Source organism: Thunnus thynnus, chromosome 10 (assembly GCF_963924715.1).
Source record: "Thunnus thynnus chromosome 10, fThuThy2.1, whole genome shotgun sequence".
NCBI lineage: Eukaryota > Metazoa > Chordata > Actinopteri > Scombriformes > Scombridae > Thunnus > Thunnus thynnus.
This window is the reverse complement of record NC_089526.1, coordinates 20,395,085-20,419,549: the sequence shown is the minus strand read 5'-3', so window position 1 is coordinate 20,419,549 and position 24,465 is coordinate 20,395,085. Positions and strand designations below refer to the sequence as shown.

The 24,465-nt window shown below is 40.0% G+C and overlaps 5 protein-coding genes across 5 annotated transcripts; 4 read left to right on the top strand and 1 right to left on the bottom strand.

Moving 5' to 3' along the window:
• Positions 1–6: 6 nt before the first annotated feature.
• LOC137191694 (trophoblast glycoprotein-like) lies at positions 7–2,011 on the top strand. Its single transcript, XM_067601999.1, has 2 exons — positions 7–271; positions 508–2,011. The coding sequence occupies exons 1-2, from the start codon at positions 9–11 to the stop codon at positions 1,475–1,477; spliced, it is 1,233 nt and encodes a 410-aa protein (XP_067458100.1). The 5' UTR covers positions 7–8; the 3' UTR covers positions 1,478–2,011.
• A 539-nt stretch (positions 2,012–2,550) lies between these two features.
• Positions 2,551–6,332, top strand: kdf1a (keratinocyte differentiation factor 1a). Its single transcript, XM_067602000.1, has 4 exons — positions 2,551–2,929; positions 3,266–4,326; positions 4,725–4,799; positions 5,647–6,332. The coding sequence occupies exons 2-4, from the start codon at positions 3,285–3,287 to the stop codon at positions 5,703–5,705; spliced, it is 1,176 nt and encodes a 391-aa protein (XP_067458101.1). The 5' UTR covers positions 2,551–2,929; positions 3,266–3,284; the 3' UTR covers positions 5,706–6,332.
• A 1,794-nt stretch (positions 6,333–8,126) lies between these two features.
• Positions 8,127–10,691, bottom strand: nr0b2a (nuclear receptor subfamily 0, group B, member 2a). Its single transcript, XM_067601998.1, has 2 exons — positions 9,663–10,691; positions 8,127–9,493 (listed from the first exon to the last, which is right to left on the bottom strand). Exons 1-2 carry the CDS (start codon positions 10,195–10,197, stop codon positions 9,252–9,254), a joined length of 777 nt encoding a protein of 258 aa, XP_067458099.1. The 5' UTR covers positions 10,198–10,691; the 3' UTR covers positions 8,127–9,251.
• A 5,124-nt stretch (positions 10,692–15,815) lies between these two features.
• Positions 15,816–19,367, top strand: gpatch3 (G patch domain containing 3). The gene is made up of 7 exons (XM_067601996.1): positions 15,816–16,360; positions 17,265–17,722; positions 17,864–18,038; positions 18,448–18,507; positions 18,638–18,759; positions 18,850–18,977; positions 19,096–19,367. Exons 1-7 carry the CDS (start codon positions 15,853–15,855, stop codon positions 19,277–19,279), a joined length of 1,635 nt encoding a protein of 544 aa, XP_067458097.1. The 5' UTR covers positions 15,816–15,852; the 3' UTR covers positions 19,280–19,367.
• A 191-nt stretch (positions 19,368–19,558) lies between these two features.
• On the top strand, positions 19,559–24,260 carry gpn2 (GPN-loop GTPase 2). Its single transcript, XM_067601997.1, has 6 exons — positions 19,559–19,662; positions 19,932–20,455; positions 20,742–20,898; positions 21,056–21,216; positions 22,934–23,064; positions 23,277–24,260. The coding sequence occupies exons 2-6, from the start codon at positions 20,033–20,035 to the stop codon at positions 23,347–23,349; spliced, it is 945 nt and encodes a 314-aa protein (XP_067458098.1). The 5' UTR covers positions 19,559–19,662; positions 19,932–20,032; the 3' UTR covers positions 23,350–24,260.
• The last annotated feature ends 205 nt before the right edge of the window (positions 24,261–24,465 follow it).

The following is a 24,465-nucleotide window of genomic DNA, read 5'->3' as shown; positions in this document are numbered from 1 at the left end:
ATTTAAAGATGTGTATTTCTGCAGTCCGCAGTGTGTTTTTGGGAGTACTACTTTACGCACCATACCAGTGCTTGGAGTGTCCCTTTGGCTGTAAGTGTTTTGCTGTCACTCGTACAGTGAAATGTGTCTCTAAGGATCTGCTCACGGTACCACAACTTATTCCAGGATATGCAAAGACTTTCATCATCACAGGGAATAATATACACCAGATTGGACCCGATTCATTTACAGAGCTGGAGAATGTTACCAACATCATTTTAAGCAATAATAGGTGAGAATGTCAGTGTTTGTTTTTTTTGTTTCATTCATGTATATGAAGCCATATTTGGACAATATGACAACCTTCAGTGATGTGTATCTAATAAATAAATAATGTCTATTTCTGTGGATGTGTTTTTTTTTTGTTTGTTTACTTTTATAGTGCAGTGACATGTGTGAGTTGTATCCAAACATGAGAATAGTAATAATGTGTAAGGATGAATCTAACTATAGTAGTTGTCTTCACAGGATTACAGAGATGGCGTCTCACAGCTTTTCTGCCCTCATTAACCTGCGCCTCCTGGACCTCAGTGGCAACCAGCTGGCCCTCATCCATCCAGAGGCTCTCAGTATACCTGGCAGTCCCCTGCAGGAGCTCAACCTTAGCCGCTCGCTGTTCAACTTCACTGCCCTGACGGACCTCACTACGGTGCTGCGCTGGGGTGGCCTCCAAAGGCTCCTCCGCCTTGACCTCTCTGGGAACCACCTCGCCCTGCTGCCCCCGGGGATGTTCTCCCACCTTCCCAATCTGCAGCAGCTCTTCCTCGCTAACAACTCTCTGATGGCTGTCTACGCTGGAACTTTCTCTGGCATGAACCATCTGGAGGTGCTGGACCTGACCCGCAACGCCTTCAGGACATTCAGGGATGATGCTCTGCAGGAACTGGAGAAGCTCAGGAACATCCGAATCCTTCTTGGTAACAACCCTTACACCTGTTCCTGTGAGAGCCGTAATTTTGTGGCCTGGTTGAACGAATCGAGGGCTCACATAGATGTGGATGCCGTGAGGTGTGCTTCCCCGAGAGGGTTAACTGACACCCGGCTGCGAGGGCTCGGGGTTCAGGCCATTGGATGTGTTGTTCCAGTCCAAGCAGAGGTGACTGACCTCACCCTCCAGACATCCTATGTCTTCTTAGGGCTGGTGCTGGGGTTTGTGGGCATGCTCTTCCTCTTTGTGCTCTACCTGAATCGCAAAGGTATGAAGGAGTGGATTATTGAAATGAGAAATGCATGTCGGGATGTTATGGAGGGATATCACTACCGATACGAGATTGACTCAGACCCTCGGCTGGGGTACATCTCAGCAAATAACGCCGGCAACAGGGCACGGGGGCATTTACAATTAGCTCTGTTACAGCAGCAGCCAAATGACACCTGTATGGTTCCTACAGACACACAGGTCAGACAGGTGACGACCTCACCACCTGTTGACTTATGAGCTCTCACCGAAGCTCGAATAATTTGAGGAAATGTGAAAAAGATGCAGATGTGAGTAGTTTATGCCAGTAGGTTTACATTTTATTCGATGTTTTTGAGCTTCTTGTACATACTGCAGGTATGAATTTCACCTTAAAGTGCCTTTGTGTTTTTAAGGCACTGGAGCATTGTGTCTGTACAATGACCTCAATATTGTGTGTTGATATCAGACATTTTTAAAGAATATAGTACATATAGTTATATAGGGAACATCTGAATTTTTGTCAAATGTGATTTCCTGCTTTTTTAATTTTTAGTATCATGTCTCTAAATATCTTGACAGTGCTGAAGACTGGTAGAAAGATAAATGACAGTTTGCTCAATGGCATGGAAAATGTGTACTGACCTGAGAAACTGTATGTAACTGTAAGGTTATGTAAGATTCGTGAATTTAATTAATAATATAGCTTTATTGTTACATGTAGAGTCCATATTGTGATCAGTATTATCATATTTAAAGGTATAGTTAGATATTAAAGCTACTTTCAGATATAAAACCTGTATTCACATTCGTTATAAATAAACTTTTTATGTATTTAACTTTCTCATGCATCCGTTTTATTGTGTGAAACCATGTTGCATAGGCTCTTTTTTTTTTTTTTTTTTTTTTTTTTTTTTTTTAATTTCACCTGTTTCAACTCAAACTGAGAGAGTGATTAAGTGCATGTGAACACAGTGGAGAAAAAATAGGGCAAAATGAAAGATATTGTTTGGAAATAGACCTGCTGGCTCTGCAGCTGTGCACCTCTGTGCGCCTGTCAGACCTACCTTGTATATCTGTGTTTACAGCAATTATGTGTGTGTGTGTGTGTGTGTGTGTGTGTGTGTGTGTGTGTGTGTGTGTGTACATGAATAACATCCATTTGCAGACAAGTGTGTATTTTCCAATGAATCAGTTGTTTTATGTTTTTCATATGTTTTACAGCTATTTTATCTCTTTCTTTTTTCCTCTCCTATCACAAGTATTTCTTTGTTTATATATATTTTTCTTTTACCCCCCCTTCTCCTCCTTTTTCCTTCTTCTGTGCATTCATATCCGCCTCGCGTGACGTCACGGCTCACCTGTGGGTGGGTGTAGGATCTGGGATTAGCTGTAGCCGCAGGTAATAGCCAAACATTAGAAGACTCTCGGCAACACAAGACTTTGAATTTCACCAAAAGGAGACGACACGGATGAGTTCAGTTGTGTTTTTCGGCAGAGGAGGCAGTGCACTTTAAAGTTTTAAGACTTTGTTTTGTTTCGTGGAAGTAAAATCACCTGGAAATCTGTGGGCGGTCGAAAAAACCTCCTTTCTTTCTCTGTTTGAAAGCGCTAACAGCGGAGGAAAGTTTTTTCCCTTGAGACTTCCGCGGTTTGCTCACAGATCAAGTTATCTGGGATAAAAAGACAGACACAAGTGTTTCCTCTTATGCGGTAAGTCCACGTTTTATAAATTAACTTTAAAAACAGTTACATGTTGACTGGGTTGGTCTGTTTTCCTGCACACATACTGTAAACCAAACAATCTATAATTGCGTGACGCAATGGCCCAAATTATTATCAGGCCAGCAATCGATGCACTCAGTTTTATTTACATTCTCGAGTTTAGGGGAGGTTACTTTACTGGAGGACAAGTGTTTACTACATAAGCCTGAAATGCTGCCTGTTTAATGTACCATGGTGCGTTTAATGCTTGCAGGCCTGTGTGGCAACAAGAGAGGAGGTTCACACCTGGTTATTATTTCTTAACATATGCCTCTCCCACACCAGGTCCCGGGCATTTTGAGCCATGCCTGGCCACAGCACAGGGGCTCCCCATGCGTCCCGCCACCACAATAACCACAGCTCCAGCTCCAGAGCAGACAAGTACAGACAAGCTCGGACTATATCCCGAGAAAGCACCACCAGCCAAGACTCCTACAGGGATCCTCACGGGGAACACCCGAAGGAGCACCACACTGGCCGCTCCCGGCACTCGGAGACCAAGTATGGTCACAGAGGGCACCCACGAAACGGCACTGGACGGGGCTCAGAGACTATAGGATTTATTCCGGGGTCAGCAGACAGCACGCCTACTAGCAGACATGCCTGTGGCTCCTGTGCCTCTATGGGCTGGAGTGGCTGTAAGGCCCTTATCTGCTGCGTACTGACCTGCGGGTTTTATGGCAGCCGAGAGCCCTGCCTGCCTGTTAACGAGAGCTCCACAGACCATCCCCCTAAAACAGGTAGCGAGGCCCACCCTCCTAATGGCATTGCTATGTCCAACCCTACCTGTGGCATCCATTTAGAGCCCAACAAGTCCAATAAAGTCACTAAGTTGCCCACAAGCGACAGCTTCCGCTACCAGGATGTGCGCATCGCAGGTCAGACGGTAAAGTATCCAGTGGCTGCAACCAAGCGGCCCCGTACACACGGTAAGGGGGAAAGCCAGCGGCCGATCAGCAACACCAGCCTGTTATCCCGTGAGGACTATGACTTGGATGACCTGAGTGACACGGGCACAGATATTGACTCTCTCATCACCAAGAAGCTGCTGGAGCTTTACGCCTTGCACCAGATCGACCAGCTGGCCAAGTGCACCTCCGATTCCTCTTTCTCCCGCAAGACCAATGAGATCAGCGAGCTCATCTACAGCATCGCTCAGGACTACAACCTGGAGGAGCAGGAGGCCGAATGCAAGCTGGTGCACGGAGTCATCCGCATCAGCACCCGGAAGGGCAAGAGAAACAAGAGCCATCAGTCGACGGGACAGCGTCCCAATGGGAGGAGCGACGGGACCCTCCCCGACAGCGGCAACGAGACCATGACCAACACCTTCATGAGCAGTGACTGTAAGATCTGACACTGTGCTGCATCATGCAACATTTTTTCAACCATTTTACATGAATAATTACCGCTGTATAAACATTCATAAGACACCACTTTATGACTCTTTCACCACCACCTGCAACATACCAAATATACCAATCATATGATCTGCCTTCTGTTAATGACTCATAGCTGAAGCTGAAGCTCTTTTGTTTGGCTCATAGTTTTAAGGCCTGATGCACCAGGCATTTTACAGGCAGTGTCCTAATAACAATTGGTTAATCTGAGGCAAGTCGATACAGGTACAGTGTCTGCTCAAACATTTTGCACAATAGACGGGATGACCAGATTACTCTAAAATGACTGTGTATTAATGTTCGTTTTGTTCATGTGGTCTTTTTTTTTCTCTCTCCTGCCACAGTTCCAGAGGTGAAAGTTTCAGAGCAGACGCCATCAGATGAGCTGGCCAGGAAAATGAGACATTACAGCGGAAGAAGTGAGTTATATGTGGGAATTTTCCATAACTGGTGCAAAGACACGTGTGTGGCCCTCTTTTGGCCAACACATGAGTGAGGAATTATGAATTGAATACGATCCAGAATCAATCAGCACCTGAGTGTATGATTAGTGGGTAGAAATATTTCACATCATAATAATTGTGTTCATTGTGCTGATAGAGCAACAGCCTTTATTTGTCCCGGTCGCTGAGGATTAACTACCACACCGGTGCAACTCAGCCTCTGAGATCCATCGTACCTGCTGCAGCTGCAGGCGTTTTCTCACCTCCTCTCTGCCTTCCAGTAACATACCACTCTTTAGCAGTGAAAGCCCTGCATTCCTGCCTTTTCTCTGCATATCACAATCCCTTGCTCATTAGCTGCCTCCTCCCCTCCTCTGCCACCTTATACCCACCTATCAGTCCGCCTCATTCTCCCCTCAAGCTCAGCGGTCATGCAACACCACCTGCCAGAGCAGCGGATCAAGTCACATTAAATATATGCCACATAATGTCCCATGGTTTATTATGTAATTTTAGCGAGCGGCTTGGGTTACAGATGGATTACCACACAGCAGCCTCTGGTTTTTGTTGTTATTCTGCGAAGAGGTTGGTAAAAGGATGGGGTGTCCTGTTACATGCCTTTTTGAATGAGAGTACACCACATTGTGTTTCCACAACTTTCACACCGCGGCCTGGGAATGTATCAGCGTCCCAGGTTAAACTCAGCGGTTTTAAATGTCATGTTTTGTGCATGAAATCCAGAGTTTTTTTTAAAACCTCAACTTTATTTGTATGCTTTTTTTTTGTAATCAATGCATTAAACATGTCTCTTTCTCACTTGCAGTGTACTCCTCCAGCAACGCCACCGAAACAGACTCTTCAGGCGCTCCTTTGCTTCTCTGAAGGGCAACCCGGGATCAAAAGTGCCTGCCTGTATACTGACAAGGGATGTAGCCAACTAGATGGACAGTTTTATCCTTCCGCTATCATTTATGCTGTTACTGAGTGGAATGCCTTTTACCATGGATTCTCCTTTTAGTGGTCCTGCTATTGTTTGCTATCAGGGTGTCATTTAACTTTACAGACCTTTATTTCTCCAGAAAATGACCCACTGAGGACGCTAAGTTTTGTAAAGACAGTGCACGTTTTTATGTATTCTTATGCAGTGTTTAAGGTTGTTTCACACCATTGTGTTAGAAAAAGAAACATGACTACACTCCATTGAGGTTTTCAGGCCAGAGGATAGAAACTGATGGTAGAACATAACCGTCCTCATTTTTGTGTGATTGTTTATGCAAGCATGTTCTGTATGTGTGTGTGTGTGTTTCTGTGGGCTTATTGACTGCCATTTAGTCTCCTTAGAAGCATGTTGTGACCTGAAAATCATCATTCATTTGTATTGTTAAGCCATATTTTGATGTATATATTTTTACTTTCTGGGTTGTTAAACCGTTTGCGGCATTTGGCCACAGCTTTTTTTATTCAATGGTGACTCCTGTTTTCAATAAAATAAAAATCATCATGCCTGTTTCTGCTGTTCTGTGTGTGTTCAACAAGAAAATTTCTTCTTCTTTAAGTCATCTCAGAAAATGTGCTTCATGCTTGCAGAGTTTTCCTCACCAGCCAATTATTTGCTTTCTTATATCAACACTGCTACTGGTTTTTCCTCGCAAGGTTTTCTGATGCTGTGTCTTTAGCCTACTTTTCCTCTTCTGTCTCGCTTTATTGTTGTCAAGCTCATCTCCCCGAGGTCACTGTGTTGTGGCAGGCAGGCTTTCTCAGCCCTCAGCAAAATAAGAAACTTGTTTGGCTGGTTCTGACAAAAAGGAAATAAAATCCTGGAGTCTGTGTTTGTCATTTATTGTAAAGAGTAGAAGCAGTGCAGAAAATCAGCCCGATTTCAGGAACTTGTCCTGAAGTTAACAAGTAATGTATATTTAAGATAAACCTCAGTCTTAAGGTAGTATGCTTTTAGATGAAAGGTTTATAGTTGCAGCTGCAGCAAGACTCACTCAGTGAGCTCTAAAAATGAATAATGAATGTGTTGAAATATGTTTTTTGACAGTTGGTTGACTGACATTTTCAGGTGTAGTCATACTGTAATTACAGTGGTATTTTGTGCTCAGGAAATGTATGTTTTGTTAGGAATATGGAGCATTTTCAACATTGAAGACTTGAGTAATTAAGTGTCAGCGTCTTGAAACAAGACAAAATAAACAGACATCTCCACCAGCATCAAGAATTCAAAAACATTCTTGTAATAATGTGATTTGTAATGAAAATAGGTGGAAAGATCTCACTGCTTGATATGATTTTTCACATGCTTGTAGAGAAAGAAACAATCACTATGTAACAAAGCCTGCATAATAGCAGTTTATCTGGATTCCTCTGTACCAAATGTCAAGCTTTTTGACTTTTGCTTTTGTGTTTGTGGTGCGTTGCAGTTGCCCTGCATTACCCCGTTCCCTCTGGCTCTCTGCCCCCATCAGCACATTCCTGTTTTACCTGAATGAGGTGTCATGTAAAGGCTCACTGTTTCACAACAAACATACCACAGGATAGGTTGAATCAAGAAGGGCTTGTTCTATATCAAATATAGTCCACAGATGAACAGAAATCTCAGATTTTTCAGGACACGTGATTTAAACATTTATTCAGCTTACTTTTGCATATTCAAATCCTTGTTTTTGTTAAGAGCTTTGATTTTCTGATGTATTTGTAACAAATATGTGTAACAAAAACTACATCACTCAGTTTAAGACCACTTTTTATGCTTCTGTCTCTCTAGAGTTTGTCCAAGTAAATATGTGACTTCCACTATTTTCCAAGAGAGGGAGACAAAACACCACAAGCAAAAACCCCCCAAGGCTTCCATACTGTAATCAAGAAACATAATGGGGGGTTAACTGCTGATTTTCACTCTACCTTCATGTGACATTGTATAACCCTCACATTACTAGGAAGTCTAAGGTATGAACTTTTTAAATGTGTCAGTGAAGTAGCTACTGATATCCAACACTGACAGTCAGTCAGTGTAAACACAAGCTGGTAAAACAAGAAACAGAACACAATGCATGAATCACACAGGCTTTCTCAATATGAGTTTGCAACACCAAATTCAACACCCTTGCTGCTGACTGGATTTTACTGTCAGAGTGTAGCAGGGACTGTATGTAATTATTAGGAAGGGAGACGTTATCAGGACGGTTATGTGTTTTTTCTTTTTGTTGGAGGAAGGATAGTCTAAAACGTTTCGGAGAGCATCCCTGATTTGTTTTTTTTTAAATTATTTAATTCTTCCCTCTTATTGTAAAAATAAATAAAAATAAAAATAAAAATAAAGATATGTTATGCCATATGTAGAGGACTGCAATCCTGTCTCTGTATTGGGGTGTTATTTTCGCTCATTCATATACTGTAAATACAATTTATTTATTAGCTCTTTTCTCTTTTTCAAAAGTAGGGAGCGGATGGATTTAAAAAAAAAAAAAAGGTATAATTTCCTCATGTTTTGTTGCCATTAACATATAACAAGTGAAGAGGAGCGTCCAAGGAAAAATATAAATAACCTTTCTTTTTAATAAAATAAAATATTAGATTCAGCCCTCCTCCCCACATTAATCATTTCCACACAGTCCCTTACAAAATATTTTCTTCACCTCTTGTTCCAGTATTTCACTGGAGTGACACCACACACCATTGAAAGGAATTTTAAATCCCAAATCACTGCATGTTTAGAGCTGTATCATGTAGAAAAGTCTTTTAAACCATTTTAAACACATGTTCAGGGAATTGACTCTGACATATTTACTATATTTGGAAACGCTAGTGGCCTGACAGTTCAAAATATGTGGGCTTGAGCAATACTTGGCTGCGCAACATGTGATTAATGATGCATCTGCCAAAAATCTGTAGAGGTTCAGAATAAAGCGCCATTATCGGTTGATATAGCTGGAACATGTCAGATTTCAAACACAGCTCATTATTCTTTAAAGACTGAGACAGATCTTCACTTTTATGTTCAGGTACAAAAATAGATTTATTTGAAATGTTCTGTAAATTCAGACAAAATGTATTTACAACACTGAAGCAAAGAGAATATCTTCAACATGAGACACAGTATATTAAAAGTTGGTACAGTCCGTCTTTTTGTAATATGTGGAAGGTCAAATCTTTCCACTTCAGCGGATACAATCTTTTCGGATATGGTTAAAGTGACCTCAGCTTCAATGTGAATAAAAGTGATTCATAGTCTCATGTTCACAATGGAAGACAACACGTTTGCAACAATTCACACAGTTTTGAGCACTCCACTGTCAGGAGTTCCTTCATTTCATGAGGGAACATTGTTTGGTTAGTTCAACAACAAAAAAACCCCCCAAAACATCACAGCTGTGTCTGATAGTCAACTTTCTCCAGGACCGTTTCATGAAGTCCACCAGTCGTCTTCTACCTGGAGAATAGCATGTCGACCAGCAGCTCCAGCAGATCAGCCTGGCCGATCACGGGCCGGAAGAACAGTTCAGTGATGAGGCTGGGTGTGATGCTCTGCAGCGTGGAGGCTGTGAGGAGGATTCGAGCAAAACGCTCCTGGTCCCTGGGGTGAAGGAGCCGGACCATATCGCTCAGGGCGTGCTGAGCTTCCTGTTGCAACCCCTCAACGAACAGAGCTGCCTTTAGGTCTGGGACATCTGTTCAATGTAAAGACAGGATATTATTAGTGATATATATAGTATATATACATATATATATATATAATACACAGTATTCCAAAAGCAGTGATTGAAATTTTACCAAAATGAATCAATAAATCAAATTGTGTATCATACAGTAATGTGGCAACATCAGGTGAGAACATACCTGGATTAAATATCGTCGTCCCCTTGAGGTATGCGTACTCCTTTGGACTCAAATCCAAACTCCAAAACTTTTTGATGCAGGACTTGAGTTTGCTGACTCCAGCCATGGTGGGCTGCTCTCTCTCCATCTCGGGGCCCTCCTGGAGGTTCAGGAGAATCTTTTTCAGCATGCTGTCAGCAGGAGAATCCGTCACCTCAAAGTCCACATGCTCTTGGGCCAGACCCAAAATGAAGAGCGGTGCCCAGCAGCTTTTGAGAAGTGAGAACTGGTCATTGGGTGGAAGCTGGTTAAAAGCGGGCAAGTTCTTCATGAAATGGACGGTTTTAACCAGAACTGCTGAGGCTTCTTTGCAAATCTCAGACGGCCTTTTCAAGCACACTGTCCGACGCAGCTCACAGTTGCATCTATGAGGTATTGAATTGTAGTTGAAGTTGTGTTGACTTGGTTTGCTGTTATCCATTTGGCTGAGGATGTTGTAGAGGATAGGATTCAAAAGTCTGTCGCCGTTGGTCGAACAATGACATTCGTTATCCATTTTGTAGGTTGTAGAGATGTCACCTCCTCTCACAGGACGGGCTCTTCATGAGCTTGTGAATACTGGAGCTGCTGCCTCCAGTATCTCCGTATTTATAAGGCCAACCCACCCTGCTAAGTGGACCTTGACTTGTCAATACACTCTCAGTGAAAAACAACCGCATGCTCTGCCAGGTGACTGATGGAATAACCCTGTGAAACCGATAAGCTTTTCTCAATGAAGAAGAGCTAGTGGAGTAACGCCTGGATATCAAGAGGGATGGGCCTTATCTTTTAGCCGGTGTCATTAACCCAGGCGGTACCAAGCTACCAAGGACTGCAAAGGTAATCAGCCCCCACTGTGTCCCTGCCAGCTCACACCTGGAGAGATGGAAAGAGGCCAAAGCAGATAGGGGGCACTGACCTAAAGGTTAAGTCCTCATGAAGTGTAGCAAGTTTCTTTTTTTGTGTAATTTCCACTTATTCTGGTACAAATACATTGAAAATTTGAAGACCTAATTTGTTTGTGATTAGTGTTACACAACTGCACAATACAACTTTGATATTAAGAAAATAAAATAAACCAATATTAAAACATTAATTAAAGTCCACCTCCACTAAAATGTGTTGGACGTTAGGGCTAGAAGGCACGGCAAGTTTATTTGTATAGCACATTTATAAATACTTTACATAAACCATAAAAGGCATCAAGTGGTGAAAGAAGTACTCAGATCCTTTACTTGAGTAAAAGTACCAATACAACAATGTACATAAGTATTATCAACTTGATGTAGTTAAAGTATTGCAGTAAAAGTAGTGGTTTGATTCCTCTGAATGATATATTATTATATATGACATCATTGGATTATTAATACTGAAGCATCAATGTGTAAGCAGCATGTTACTGTTGTAGCTGCTGGAGGTGGAGCTGGTTTCAACTACTGTATGTACAGTAAGCCAGTTTAGTCTGGTAGTTCCCAACCTAGGGGTCGGGCCCCTCTAAAGGGTCACCAGATAAATCTGAGGGGTCATGAGATGATTAATGGGAGAGGAAAGAAGAAAAAACAAAGTTCTGATACACAAATCTGTTTTCAGTTTTTGGACTTTTTCTCTAACCTTTGATTTTTGGTGAAATATTCAATCATTTGAACATTTATTGAAATGAAACTATATGAGAAGTTTAGAGGGAAAAATCACTATTTGATGGAGCTGTTAACAACTCATAGACATCTGAAATGTGACCCCGACTACACACTGCTTTTTGTAAGATGTCAAAAGCCAAAAAGGTTGGAAACCACTGGTTTCATCTTGAACAATGTGTTGTATTTTAAAAGCTTGTTATATTATCCATTGTGTCAAATCCGGTAATGGTTCAATATGCAACTTACACAAGTGTGATGTGGAAACTTGAAGTGCACAAACACTGAGAATGGACTTTAAAGTGAAATAGGAGACATCTTGTGTCCAGCAGTTAAATATTTGAAATAAACAATATTTGCACATTCATGGCTTCTGAATTTGTCAATGAGGGAGAAGGAGCAGATGTTATTTTAAGGATTTTTAAGACGTAATTGAACTTTTCTTTGTGAAAAAAAACATATTAGCCATATACCATATTAACCATCTATACCATCTATATCTTAAAAGTATTTTTATATATCTTAAAACATGTCTGGAGGGGATCTTAAAGTAGCACTAGTTTCTCCAAATGCTTTCCATGATTGTAACTGCAAAAAACAAAACAACTGTCAGTGGAAGGAGTTCAGACAGCTTCTCTTGATGTTATAAAGCTTTGGTACATCTCAGAGTGACTTTGTAGGTCAAATAACTGCTTTTATTCTTAATTAATCAAAGTTGGTCAAGAAAATTCAAGGAATTTCAGTTTATGGTGTCTGTGACAGGCGGTACAATGTTCTGCTCGTCATTTAAATGAGTTAACCCTAATTTGTTATCTTCCCCGTGCCTGGCACCGAGGTTTGACACTGATAAGGAAATTACTTTATTATTGTCACAAATAAACAAACAGCATTTTCAATGACCAGCATTTCTTCACCATATTGTATAATGCTGCAGATATGTAACAGATAACACACTATAATATATTATACTGTTTACTTTTGGTGGGACACTTGCTGCAGAAGCCAGGAAGCCTGTAAGAATTATAGGATCCATGTTCCAAGGGGAGATCTGAACCACAGAGCAGTGGAGTCAAGGTCAGTCCACAATATGAATGACTGCAATAAAGAGATTACAAGCCAGACACAAGTGGCAGCACCAGTCACTGAATGTTTGTTTTATTTCATCCGGCTCTTTACTCATTCCTCCAAAGAAAACTACAGAATCTGTTTTGTAGCCTGAATCTTGGGAGTAATCTCATTATGACACAAAGATTATTCATGTGAGACATGACATATCCGCACTCACATGAGCTGAATCATAATGGACCACAGCTTCGCATACATGATACAACACATTAGGTTACCCTCAAGAATGTAGTCCTCTCTGTAAAGTGACCTGTAATGCACTCAGCAGCCCTCCGGCTTGATGAAGCACGCTGACAGTTGTAAACGCTTGTGATAAGGCTTGTGTTTATAGAGGTTAGGAGCAGGCAGAGACGGACACGGAGGACAGACGCTTATCTCGTCCAGGACAGTAAAAACAAAAAGACCTTCATTCTATAAGTGGAACAACTGCTGTATTCTGAGATCAAGGAAATGGGGAAAGTCCAGGTCTGATGAAACATGATGTAATGAATTACAGTCGAAGAATGCCCAAGACTTGTTATCCAAGATACCTTCAAACTCTAATAAGTGACTGTAATAGCGATGTGATAATGTGATAACAATTTAAAAAATAAGGAATATGTTTAATATAAACCCACACAGTTTTTGATGGAAGCAATGTTTTCATTCGTTACTACTGAAAATGAGTTTCCTCAGGTTAACGACCTCTCTGTTCGACCATTTCATGTGTGCGCGTGATGGACACCACGTCTGGAACATGACACTTGACCTTGACCTACTGTTAATACAGTGGAGGGTCATTTAATGAATTCCCTTGTCACAAGGTCAGCGATCCAAAGTTGAGACTCATTCTTCCACTGTGGGGTCATTTCAACCCTCAGGAGGAAAAAAAAAAAAAAACAACTTTCAGAATCTAATTATTGGAATGCAAATATATTTTCACACATGGTTACACCAAGCTCACTATAAACGTGGTCATATATTTTATTACAGTAATTATACATTTACATAATTATATAGTTCAGCTGGGCCAAAAACCTGCAGCACAAAGACGCCGTATTTATGTAACAAGGTGTCACAGTATTTATAATATTTCTGTGGAGAGATGTTTCCTCTTCCAGGCTCACTATTGGTTTATTTTACATTTTATATTTCATCACAGACAGACTTTATATTTGATTATTGTGTCTATTTCTCAATTTGTTGTCTCTCAGTATTATACAAACTGAAAAGATTTAAGGTTTTAAATACAGTTTTATGTGTACTTGCCTGTGAAAACTTTTATGTTTGTAAAAAAAATGTTGGTTTCAATACTAATTTTACTTTTTTTCCTCTGTACTTTCTTGACTGTTAAGGTTTAACAAGGGTTTCTACAGGTTAGGGAGGCTGTGACTAATGCACAATAAGAGTGTAATATGATGTGTAAAGTGATGTCAGGGTCCAGACACCCGCGTTAGTTTTACTGTCTATTACTATCAAAACACATTGATAAAAGCTGAGTTGAAGGCCAAAGGGAGAGTTAGCCTTAGGGTTAATGAACTCTTGACTGAAAATGGTTCTTAGATGTCACTCTGAGAGAGGTAGAAAAATAAACAAGTGTTAATGTAAAAGGTTTTAACTTTTTTTTTCCTAACAAAAGGCCTCACATATTGATGTTAAAAGTGTTTCATACTAATTTATAAGAATAGATATGTAAAGTTAAAAACTGAGCCAGGATACTGTGTCTCTTAACCGTCATTGCGGTTTCACTTCTCCTTTTAATATTTTAACTTTAAATATAATACCTCAAATATACTTTAAATATAATAAATTACCCCCAGTCGTCCAAGAAGATTGGTGTCATTCTTAAAACTGCTTCCATTTCTTGGATATTATATTAGGATTGCAAAGCATTTAGATTTGATTTCCTGATACAGGAACAAGAATGCACATGGAAATACAGTAAGATACTCTGACAGAGAAATTCTAGAGAAGACATATTGTTATGACAGATACAGATAGACATGATAAAAACCATAATATCTTTGAGCATGGGTGTAATCTTTGTATCTAAGTAGGCCTATCTTATTACTGGCATTTCTGTTATAAGGAACTTGATTCTTGTCTTTGGAAGAAAGAAAGACAGAGAGAAAGATCTTTTTAGATTTTAAAATCTGGACACTGAAGACTCTGAAAACTCCTGTGTACCAGTCTGTCCCTTTTCTTTGGCCTTTATTCTCTCTGTTTACTTACTAGCACACTAGTACTTGATGGTGTTGTTAGTGAAATTTTTAATTGCTTTTAAGATTCTTTAGTAATTTGAGTACCTGCATGTGTTCACTATAGCTACGCGTAGTCAAATTAAAGTTGTAAGCATATGAGAGATATTATCTTGACTATCATTATATATGAAATATATGTTTAATGTGGTTATATGTAAAATAAACGACATGTAATATAAAGAAAATAGATTTTTTTCTTTATTTGAAGCAATCAAATTCAAAACACATATTCAAAGTACAGTAACATATGAACATGTATAACATCACAGAGAAAGAAAAGAATTAAAAGAAAGGAAAGGGATTAAATGATAACATTAGACAAATAAACATTCAATAGAAATAAAATAATGTATAGGTATAGATATAGTTTTTTTTAAGGGTTAAAGATTGATATTCAAGAATTTTATAGTTTTTTTTGTTTGGGTGTTTTTTTTTAAATTTTGCAACTTCAGTGTTGTAATACAGCTGAATATCATTAAGACAGAGAATAAAGTTGGGTTTTCTATTTGTCCATTTTTCACGCATATAGAATTTGCTAAAAATAACAAACAAAAAAAAAAACATTATTGTCTGATTTATATTCAAAATAAATTAAAATACTACTGCCATACAGCATGACCGTTTGAGCAGCTATACATATATATAGATATACACACCATTTGCATCCACACCACACAACCATATTTTGTATATATATATTTATGTGTGTGTGTGTGTGTGTATATGTGTGTGTGTGTGTGTGTGTGTGTGTGTGTGTATACAATACATAGGCGTTGTCTCAATAATCCAGACTACAGAGATTGGTTTGACCGATGAGCACCTTGAACAAACACAAAGCATATGCGTCACCAGAAAATAGCATTAAAAATGACACAATATAACAATAAATAAAAAAGCCAATAAATCTAAAAGCAACATCCAGGTAACCCCCAAGCTCTCCAAAGATCAAAAAACATACTACTATATCATGAATCTTACAGTGTTATCAAACATTAAATACATTCTATCAAAAAAGTCAAAATGAGATGTAAATTGCGGACAACAGTCTCCTTTCCAAAATATTTTATTTATTTTTAAAAATTCCAAAATATTTTAACTTCATCTCAGGAAGCGGATCTGACGTTGTTTCTGAACGCCGTTCCAATGACGTAAGGTGTCTCGGAATAAACAATCATGGCGGACTCTGAAGAAGCTGTATCTCCTGTGTATTTAGTAATTAGCAACATTCCTGCCGCTTTTCGTTCAGCGGACCTCAGAAACTATTTCAGTCAGTTCATAGAAAGCGGTGGTTTTAAGTGTTTCCACTATCGACACCGGCCGGAGGTTCTCAGGGAGTCCGAGGGCCAAAACTCGGTGTGTGATGACAGCGAGGAGAGCAGCTCCAGACCCCCGGAGAGCGACCGAGTAACGGCAGACAGCAGCTCCAGACCCCCGGAGAGCGACCGAGTAACGGCTAATAGCAGCTCCAGATCCCCGGAGAGCGACCGAGTAACGGCAGACAGCAGCTCCGTGAAGAAGCAGCAGCAGGCGGTGAAAACGGGCTGTTGTGTGATCTCAGTTCAGGCTAAAGACGCCGACAGATTCATCAGGATGTATTCGGGGAACCACTGGATTGACTCGAAGGGCAGCTGGCTGTCCAGACGCTGTGTTATCAAAAGAGTAAAAGTTTCACATGAAAATGGTTAGTAGAGACACATCCTGCCTTAACTTAAACCCGTAGTAGATTCTACATTCAAGATTTCTTTATTGTCATTTCTGAGTAACCTTATTCAAATACATTGAAATGAAATTATGTTTCTCCCGGACAAAAAAAACAAAAAACACAAACAAAAAAAACGTGCACTTGTAGCATAGCCGATTTAATTACACTGAACTCTTCAAGAAAAAAAAAAAACTTAGTAAATATATTAAGAAAGTTTCAGAAACAAAAAGTGAAGGAACTATATAACTACATGCAGGTACACAAAAGTATAAAAGCCTTAAAATAGCAGCAAAGGTAAACATGAGTTAGTGCAGTTTGCAGCAAGGCATCTTACTGTTGTGAAAATGACTGATGCAGTATGGAGATATTGCACTTAAAGTCCATTGTTAGATCACATCACTCCACGGTTTGTCTGGAGGACTATTTTCTTGCGCCTCAGCCTGTTATCAGAGCCCACTTTGTCATTTCCCTGATTCACAGAATTTGCAATCAAATGAAATAGGGAAGAGCAAATCAATCTTCACTGTCTATTACTGAAGCTGTCATCAGCAAATGTTTATTGCATTTACATGATAAATAAGTTGAGCAGTAACTTAATGATAAAAATCACACTTCTGTCATCTTCAGTCAGAAAACTAATTGAGTCATAGATTAGTTGTTGAGGTACTTTTCCTGAATGGGAACCTCTCAGTTATATAAAGAGCTACACTCTTTCTAATCTAATGCAGAAGCAATTTTTTGGCTTCTAGGAGAGTTGTTGTATGTTGACTTGTATTTTGCCTTGATGTGGGTGTTGCATTGTATGTTGTTGCTGTAATTTTATTGTGTTTTCTCTTGTTAAAGTGTAATATCATTGCATTGTCATGTCTTTGTGCATCTTCAGATGAGGAGCCATTCCCCTATAAGACAAAGTATGAGCAGCGGCACCGCTCGTCCTTAACGGAGCATTTCACAGAGACGGACCTCAAAAGCTTATCTGAGCTGAATCCACCTGCTCTGATGCGGAATGGAAATGTGGGAACACCAGTGAAAGTGTTCCTCCAGCTCATCCAGTCCTGTCGCCTGCCTCCTCGCCTCATCCGGAAGTTGGGCCTCACGTTCCCCAAGACCAGTTCCAACCGTCGTTACGGCAACGTGTATTTCCAGTATAAGGATTCTTACATGTTTCCAGCCACAGAGGAGACTGTGCTAACAGCTGCCGGGCATGAAATATCAGGGCCGGGCGCTTTAGCCGCACCATCCTCGGGACGGAGGTTGCTGGTTGATCACACAGAAACAACAGAGACTGATGAGCCACGGAAAGAAGAAGAGGAGGAGGATGCACAGTCAAATGCAGATGATGTAGGTTTAAACCCATCAATATTTAATAATTTGTCAAATACAAATGCTTTTTTATTGTCAATATGTGATATAAGACTGGCTGAATTGTCATGATCTTCCCTGCACATGTGGTTTTCCAATTATTCATGTTGTCGGTTGTAGGATGATGATCGCTGTGAGGAGTGGGAGCGCCATGAAGCTTTGCATGATGATGTAACGAGCCAGGAGCGAAGTAAAGAGAGGCTGTATGAAGAAGAGATTGAGCTGAAGTGGGAAAAGGGCGGCTCAGGTCTGGTGTTCTACACGGACGCCCAGTACTGGCAGGAAGAGGAAGGAGGTAACCAAAATGATAAAAAACATTAACCCTGCAGTTTTCCACATTTTCCAGACCTTTTGCTGAAATACATACATGAAAAATCACATCACATTTTATAAGTTATCTTACTGATGGTCATTTTTTGCTGGCGTTGTCAAGCATTTCAGAAATAATTTTGGTCGAAATCTGACACGTTAATCATTTTGTTTTGGTAAATTAGATACAATATTCCTCTTTCAGGAAACAACACATCACCCAGCCTTATGTCATCGACTGCTGGCACAGTTTTTTATGATCAAAATAGTTAAATAACTGAAATGAAAATCAGCAGTACTCATGAAAAACTGGAGTTGACCACTAATACTTCAAATAAAGTCTTTGTGTCACAAAGTATTGATTATGTTTATGTCTCTTTCTGTTCTTATTTCAGATTTTGATGAACAAACGGCAGATGATTGGGATGTTGACATGAGCGTTTACTATGATAAAGGTATCTCAAGTTACTGTTATTCAATTGTGATGACCTTCGTTGACCAAGAGAACCAAATAGTACATTTGCAAACCTATAAAATTGTTCTTGTATAGTCAGATTTACTTCAACCCAGCTTTCCCTCACACAGATGGAGGTGACATGGATTCCCGTGACTATGTGCGAATGTGGTATGAAAAGAGGCTGAGGGAGGGTCTTGAAGATGGATCAGGACACAATCAGACTATCGGCAGCTTTGAGAGGTTCACCAAGGTAAAGAGGTTGCCACAGCCCATATTTTTACCCCATTTTTTTGCTCTACAGTCTGTACAACCAATGCTTTCATACATTTTCCTGGGTTAGGGTTTTGGCCGTCGACTGATGGAGAAGCAGGGCTGGAAGGATGGTGAAGGCTTGGGGAACAGTCAGATTGGGATTCCTGAAGCCCTGGAGAATGAGGGCCAACATCCAAACTGCAAACGGGGGTTTGGGTGAGTATAAACATGAAAACAAAATTGACAAAATGTATTTGCATGTTTTGGTATATGATTTAGCTGACATGTTATTTAGTGCTTTCCTTATATTTTGGTACATTTCTTTGTTTTGCAGGTATCATGGAGAGAAATTGCTCTTGCATCCTGGAAAAAAGGCCAGGCCAGATTTCCATATAACTACAGTGTATGATAAACCCAAAGACATAGATGAAGGTGACACCTTACTCAGACGTCAACCAAACACCAGCATGAAGTACAGAGGCTGGCAGCCAGGTGGCACCATTGGACCACGAAGATGACTAATTCAATTATTATTTTGTATATATATATACTTTTTAAATGACTCATTTTCTGACTTTGCTATTAAAACATTTTTACACCATTCAATCCACTTGTGCTGAGTTTTCCTTTGTATATAAAGAACCAGTCAACGGTTTGGACACACCTACTCACTCATGGGTTTTTCTTTATTTATTACTATTTTCTACATTGTAGAACAATCAAACCCATAAAATAATACATATAAAATTATGTAGTAAACAAAAGTGTTAAACAAAAATATGTGGCGCCACACAGAATTTAAGAACTGCTTTTATTTTGACACCTCGGTTACGTGACCCGGATGTAGTTAGCCCGTTAGCTAGCAACCGTTGTGCGCATGCAAACATAAAGGCGGCAGATGGTAATTAAACAATACTTAAATTGCTAAATATAAAGTCTTAACATCGTAAGTGAAAATATCGCTGTTATTAGTTTGATTTATTTTTGTCACGTAGACTTTTAACCAAGTGACGTTAACTTATCTGAGTATTAAGTTATTGGACATTCAAATATGAACTTAAGCTAACCGCACAAATGTCGTGGTGAACATTTCTTTAGTAGTAACAGAGAGGCTGAAGTTGGCTACAAACATTTCATTGCCATTATCTGACACTGGTGTGATCCTGCCAGGTGACGTCCCCTCTGGATGCTGATATCCTGCACAGGACAGCACATGTGGCCCCTCTGACATCCAGGTCCCATCTCATGTGAACCCTCTCAGCACTGAAACCATGTCCAGTCAGACAGGAGGCACTCCCCCCTCACTACGTTTCGGCCAGGTGGTCATTGGACCCCCAGGCTCAGGTAAAACCACTTACTGCCAAGGTATGCAGGAGTTCCTGACTCACCTTGGACGCAAGGTGGTTGTGGTGAACATGGACCCAGCCAATGAAGGACTGCCATATCCCTGTGCAGTAGATATCTCAGAGTTGGTCACTTTGGATGATGTCATGGAAAATCTGAAGCTTGGGCCCAATGGTGGGCTCCTCTACTGTATGGAGTACGTTGAAGCCAATCTGGACTGGTTAGAAAACAAGCTGAAACAGCACAGTGACTGTTACTTCTTGTTTGACTGTCCTGGACAGGTGGAGCTCTACACCCACCAGAGTTCAGTGAAGAACATATTCTCACAGCTGGGAAAGTGGAATTTCCGGGTGAGCGTCTTCGGCATTCAGAAATGGGGAAAGATCTAATTTCATCTAAGCATGAAAAACCAATGCCAAGTTTGCACCACACATATTGTTTTGATATGTCAGAGCTTACAATTGTAGACATTCATGTGTATTATATCTGGGAAGCAACTTCACATAAAAGCAGATTTGTTTCATCATGTATATAGGCTACAACATTTAAATAGTGTGATCAATGATTTAAATTAACATTAAATTGCATTTATGTCTCTGATGACTGCCGTTACTTGAACTTTCTCTCCTTGTTTAGCTGGCAGCAGTGCACCTCGTGGACTCTCATTACTGCGCTGACCCAGCCAAGTTCATCTCTGTGCTGTGCACCTCCCTGTCCACCATGCTACATGTGGAGCTTCCTCACGTCAACGTCCTCTCCAAGATGGACTTGATTGAGCAGTACGGCAAACTGGGTAAGATGAGGGCTGGTTGATTTACTTGAAACAAAACAATATACAATACACCAAACTATTACATTCACAAGCTATATGTATAAATAACGAATTGTACACTTAATTTCTATCTATCATTATAACATTTTGTTCATTTCCTGTCTTTATTCTTGGACAGCGTTCAACCTTGACTTCTACACAGAAGTCATGGACCTGAACTATCTTCTTGATCACCTGGCTGCGGACCCCTTCTTTAAAAAATTCCGCCATCTAAATGAAAAGTTGGCAGAAGTCATACAAGATTACAGCCTCGTCTCCTTTGTGTCTCTCAATGTACAGGTATCACTGTTTGCTGTTTTGACACATTTCTTGCTACATATTACAGAAATTGACCGACTATGATTCAGGCTTAATGTGTTATGTACTGCTGGTGGTACATTATAGCCACAAGGACCTAATATTAGTATCAATTTACGGAACAACGTTATGCTTCAGTAAACTAAAAGGAAGCATCACTGGGGATTTCCTAATTGAAAAAGGGCTTAAGCTACTTTGAGGAGAGTTGTGCATGGCTGTCAGCAACCATCTGTATTTAAATTAATAGAACTAATGTAATGTAATACATTTTGGTTATATTATATACCAGCTTGTAGTTATTACAGGTATATAATGTAACTTATTATTCCTAATGTTCCTGCATAAATGTGCATGCATGCTCTGGGGCCTTTTTGTGACACAAAAAAGAAAAGCATAGATTTTTATAATATATTTTTTTCTATCCGACTGTCTTAAGAAAACTGTCCTTGTGTTGTTGTTTTTATTCCACTAATTACAGAGGGAAAAATGTATATAAGAAAGGTACGTTAAATTGATGCATTCACAAAAGGCACAAAAGGCTGTATTTAAGATAGATTAAGATAATTGTGATGATTATCTAAATGAGAGCAGAGTAGTAAGTAAACTGTGTGCAGGAGCATTAACACATCATATTGCATGACTTGGCTTCATAAAAAAAACCCTGCCATTTTAGAGTGGGTTATTGCTCAGTGACTACCAAATTTTGTCTGCTCTGAGCTATATGCAGAAATCACAGATCTAATGTAGCCCGACTAGCTTCATCAAACATCGTTCTGTCATACACAAAAATGAAGCCTTGAAGTCTCCGTTTCTGTGTATAACACAAGATGTCTGACTGCAAGATTGCAAATTAACTTACTCTCACTTAATTACTGAAACCTTGAGTTTGTCTAATGTTATATTTATTTTCTGCAGAGTTATCCGAGGCTGCTTAGAGGTGTTGATGTTGATCTGAGTAGAACTGGCCCCCGAAAATGTTAAACACCAGGCTCCCTTCCAAAAATGACTGACAACACACCACATATATTTCATCTTTTCAACAGATGAATCGCTTTTAGCATTTGAAATTCAACGCTCAATCAATTTTCTGCAGATGGATAGGACTTTTAAAATAGAGTGGGCTGTCTGCACACTCCCTGGCATTACTCCTTTATAGAGAATGATTTGCTCTTGTGTGCGTCCAGAGACAGGAGTCTAGACCTCTGTGCCATCACTTCATATGGGTCTAGTAATTTATACAAATAGCAGGTTGGCACTCTTGTTTCATCATGGTGAAAACGCAGCGTTGGTTCATTTCTATGTTTTCTGCACCCTCTAAGTTAAGCAGCCACTAGTTACCTTGGTTACCAGTGGTATTTAGCACACCAAATTTTAAAAAAAGCTTGACCTTGAGAAAGACAAGATGCTAAACTCTGAGCATTTGAGACTGATGAAGTTTGGGATTTTGTGGCTTTGTTTGCATGTGTAGCTTATCTCAGAATACCAAACACTGATAAACAAAAACCAAGGCTGAAATGGCAGGATTACTACATTTCCAAGGTTTCAGAATCTTTTCGAGGACGATGCCTTAATACAGTGGATCCAAATACAATCGTCTCCGAACAGTATAAAGTTATAGAGGTTTTGTTAGCAAGTGTTTTGGTATTAGGTATTTTCAGTGAAAACCCCCTGATCAAATGCTTCTGTTTTCTGTCTCCAGGACAAAGAGAGCATGATTCAGGTCTTACGAGCAGTAGACAAGGCAAACGGCTACTGCTTTGGAGACCTGGAGGAGAGGAATCTGCAGGCCATGATGTCAGCTGCTGTGGGGGCAGACTTCCAGTTCAACTCGTATCCTTTTCCTCATCACTCTGGTGACTCACTGTGACTCATCTGGTTTAAAATCAAACCTTTAGACCAAAGATTTAAGGGACTCGGCTTACAAAATGAAGGCTCTGGTTTTTTATAATGGCAACATTATGCCAACTGTAACCCAAATCATGCACTATACATTTTAAAAATGTGTTATTTTCTTGTGTTTCCCTTGACATTTCACCCTCCAGTACTCTTGGAGTTCAAGAGCGGTATGTTGAAACCAGCGGAAGGACTGTGGAGGAGGAAATGATGGACCAGTAAATTGAAACGCCCAAATAAGGGCCAACATCCATAATAATAAGGACAGAAGCTGGTCGTCTTTTTAGCACCAGTATATCAGGAGAGTCTTGGCAACATCCATCTCACTTGGCCTGAATTGTGAGCCGCTCTACAAAAGCGGTGGAGAGACAGGAACTAAATTTGGGTTCTGTGGATCCTTAAGGTTTACACCACACCTCATAAAAAATTACAATGAGGACGACTGAAGGGAGCAAACGCTGAGCTTTCTTTCAGAGAAATCAAAGAGTGATGTGATTAATCCTGCTTTTTCACTGCTGTCGACACATTTTATTAAAATGCATCAAATGTAAAAGCCCCGGTTTAGTTTTTGTTTGAGTGCATTAGATGTTTGAGCCACCCGTACTGTTGAGGAAAGCCGGGCGCAGCTCTTTATTCATGCTGAATGAATTAACTGAAAATATAAAATGTTTGTTGCTACTTATTTTAAATAGTAGTGCATGAATTAAGTCTTTGTTTTTCAGTGTTTCAGTTCTATAACTTGATGAATAACATCATAGCAGAGATAAAACAGAAGACTTGGACTTTCCTCGTGCATACCCTCCTTCCGTGTGCATATATTAGTGAGGAGGGTGTCTGACAGAAGGATACAGAGAACAAACAACATTTTTCCCTTGATATACTGTGGAATATAATGGAAGTTGACAGTCGGCAGTGCCTCTGAGATGCAAGTGCAATTGGTGAATTTGTGTGTGTGTGTGTGATGGAGGGATAAATATTAAAATGAATACATCTTTTATGTTAAAGAAGAAACAAAATAATCTTACTGTGCAACCATATTAGTTTTAAAAATGTCTTGAAAGACTGATATCCTCGTTTTGTTATTGTAACCGAGCTTTTTCAAGGCTTTAAATAAAAAACTACTTATTTTGCAACATGTGAGCGTGGTGTGTAATCATAGAGTAATTTGTCAGAAAGGTAAGGTGACTCAAACGCATCACATCAGAAGTAGTAATGACTTTGGCAAAGAGCGAGTCCTTGTGTGTTGGGTCCATTCTTTTCTTTTTTTTTTTTTTTTTTGTCCAGCAGATGGCACATGTGCTTGCAAATCCTCCTCCCAGATCCGCAGAAATCTGCTCC

What these genes read in the sequence shown, in the direction of transcription:
- LOC137191694 (XM_067601999.1), top strand. Translation starts at nt 9, where the DNA reads ATGTGTATTTCTGCAGTCCGCAGTGTGTTTTTGGGAGTACTACTTTAC. An exon ending in ATCATTTTAAGCAATAATAG is followed by an intron (nt 272 to 507) that starts GTGAGAATGTCA and finishes TTGTCTTCACAG; the next exon opens with GATTACAGAGATGGCGTCTC.
- kdf1a (XM_067602000.1), top strand. Translation starts at nt 3,285, where the DNA reads ATGCCTGGCCACAGCACAGGGGCTCCCCATGCGTCCCGCCACCACAAT. An exon ending in CACCTTCATGAGCAGTGACT is followed by an intron (nt 4,327 to 4,724) that starts GTAAGATCTGAC and finishes CTCCTGCCACAG; the next exon opens with TTCCAGAGGTGAAAGTTTCA. An exon ending in GAGACATTACAGCGGAAGAA is followed by an intron (nt 4,800 to 5,646) that starts GTGAGTTATATG and finishes TCTCACTTGCAG; the next exon opens with TGTACTCCTCCAGCAACGCC.
- nr0b2a (XM_067601998.1), bottom strand. Translation starts at nt 10,197, where the DNA reads ATGGATAACGAATGTCATTGTTCGACCAACGGCGACAGACTTTTGAAT. An exon ending in GACGACGATATTTAATCCAG is followed by an intron (nt 9,494 to 9,662) that starts GTATGTTCTCAC and finishes TACATTGAACAG; the next exon opens with ATGTCCCAGACCTAAAGGCA.
- gpatch3 (XM_067601996.1), top strand. Translation starts at nt 15,853, where the DNA reads ATGGCGGACTCTGAAGAAGCTGTATCTCCTGTGTATTTAGTAATTAGC. An exon ending in CACAGTCAAATGCAGATGAT is followed by an intron (nt 17,723 to 17,863) that starts GTAGGTTTAAAC and finishes TGTCGGTTGTAG; the next exon opens with GATGATGATCGCTGTGAGGA. An exon ending in AACTGCAAACGGGGGTTTGG is followed by an intron (nt 18,978 to 19,095) that starts GTGAGTATAAAC and finishes TTTGTTTTGCAG; the next exon opens with GTATCATGGAGAGAAATTGC.
- gpn2 (XM_067601997.1), top strand. Translation starts at nt 20,033, where the DNA reads ATGTCCAGTCAGACAGGAGGCACTCCCCCCTCACTACGTTTCGGCCAG. An exon ending in TGAGCAGTACGGCAAACTGG is followed by an intron (nt 20,899 to 21,055) that starts GTAAGATGAGGG and finishes ATTCTTGGACAG; the next exon opens with CGTTCAACCTTGACTTCTAC. An exon ending in GCAGACTTCCAGTTCAACTC is followed by an intron (nt 23,065 to 23,276) that starts GTATCCTTTTCC and finishes TTCACCCTCCAG; the next exon opens with TACTCTTGGAGTTCAAGAGC.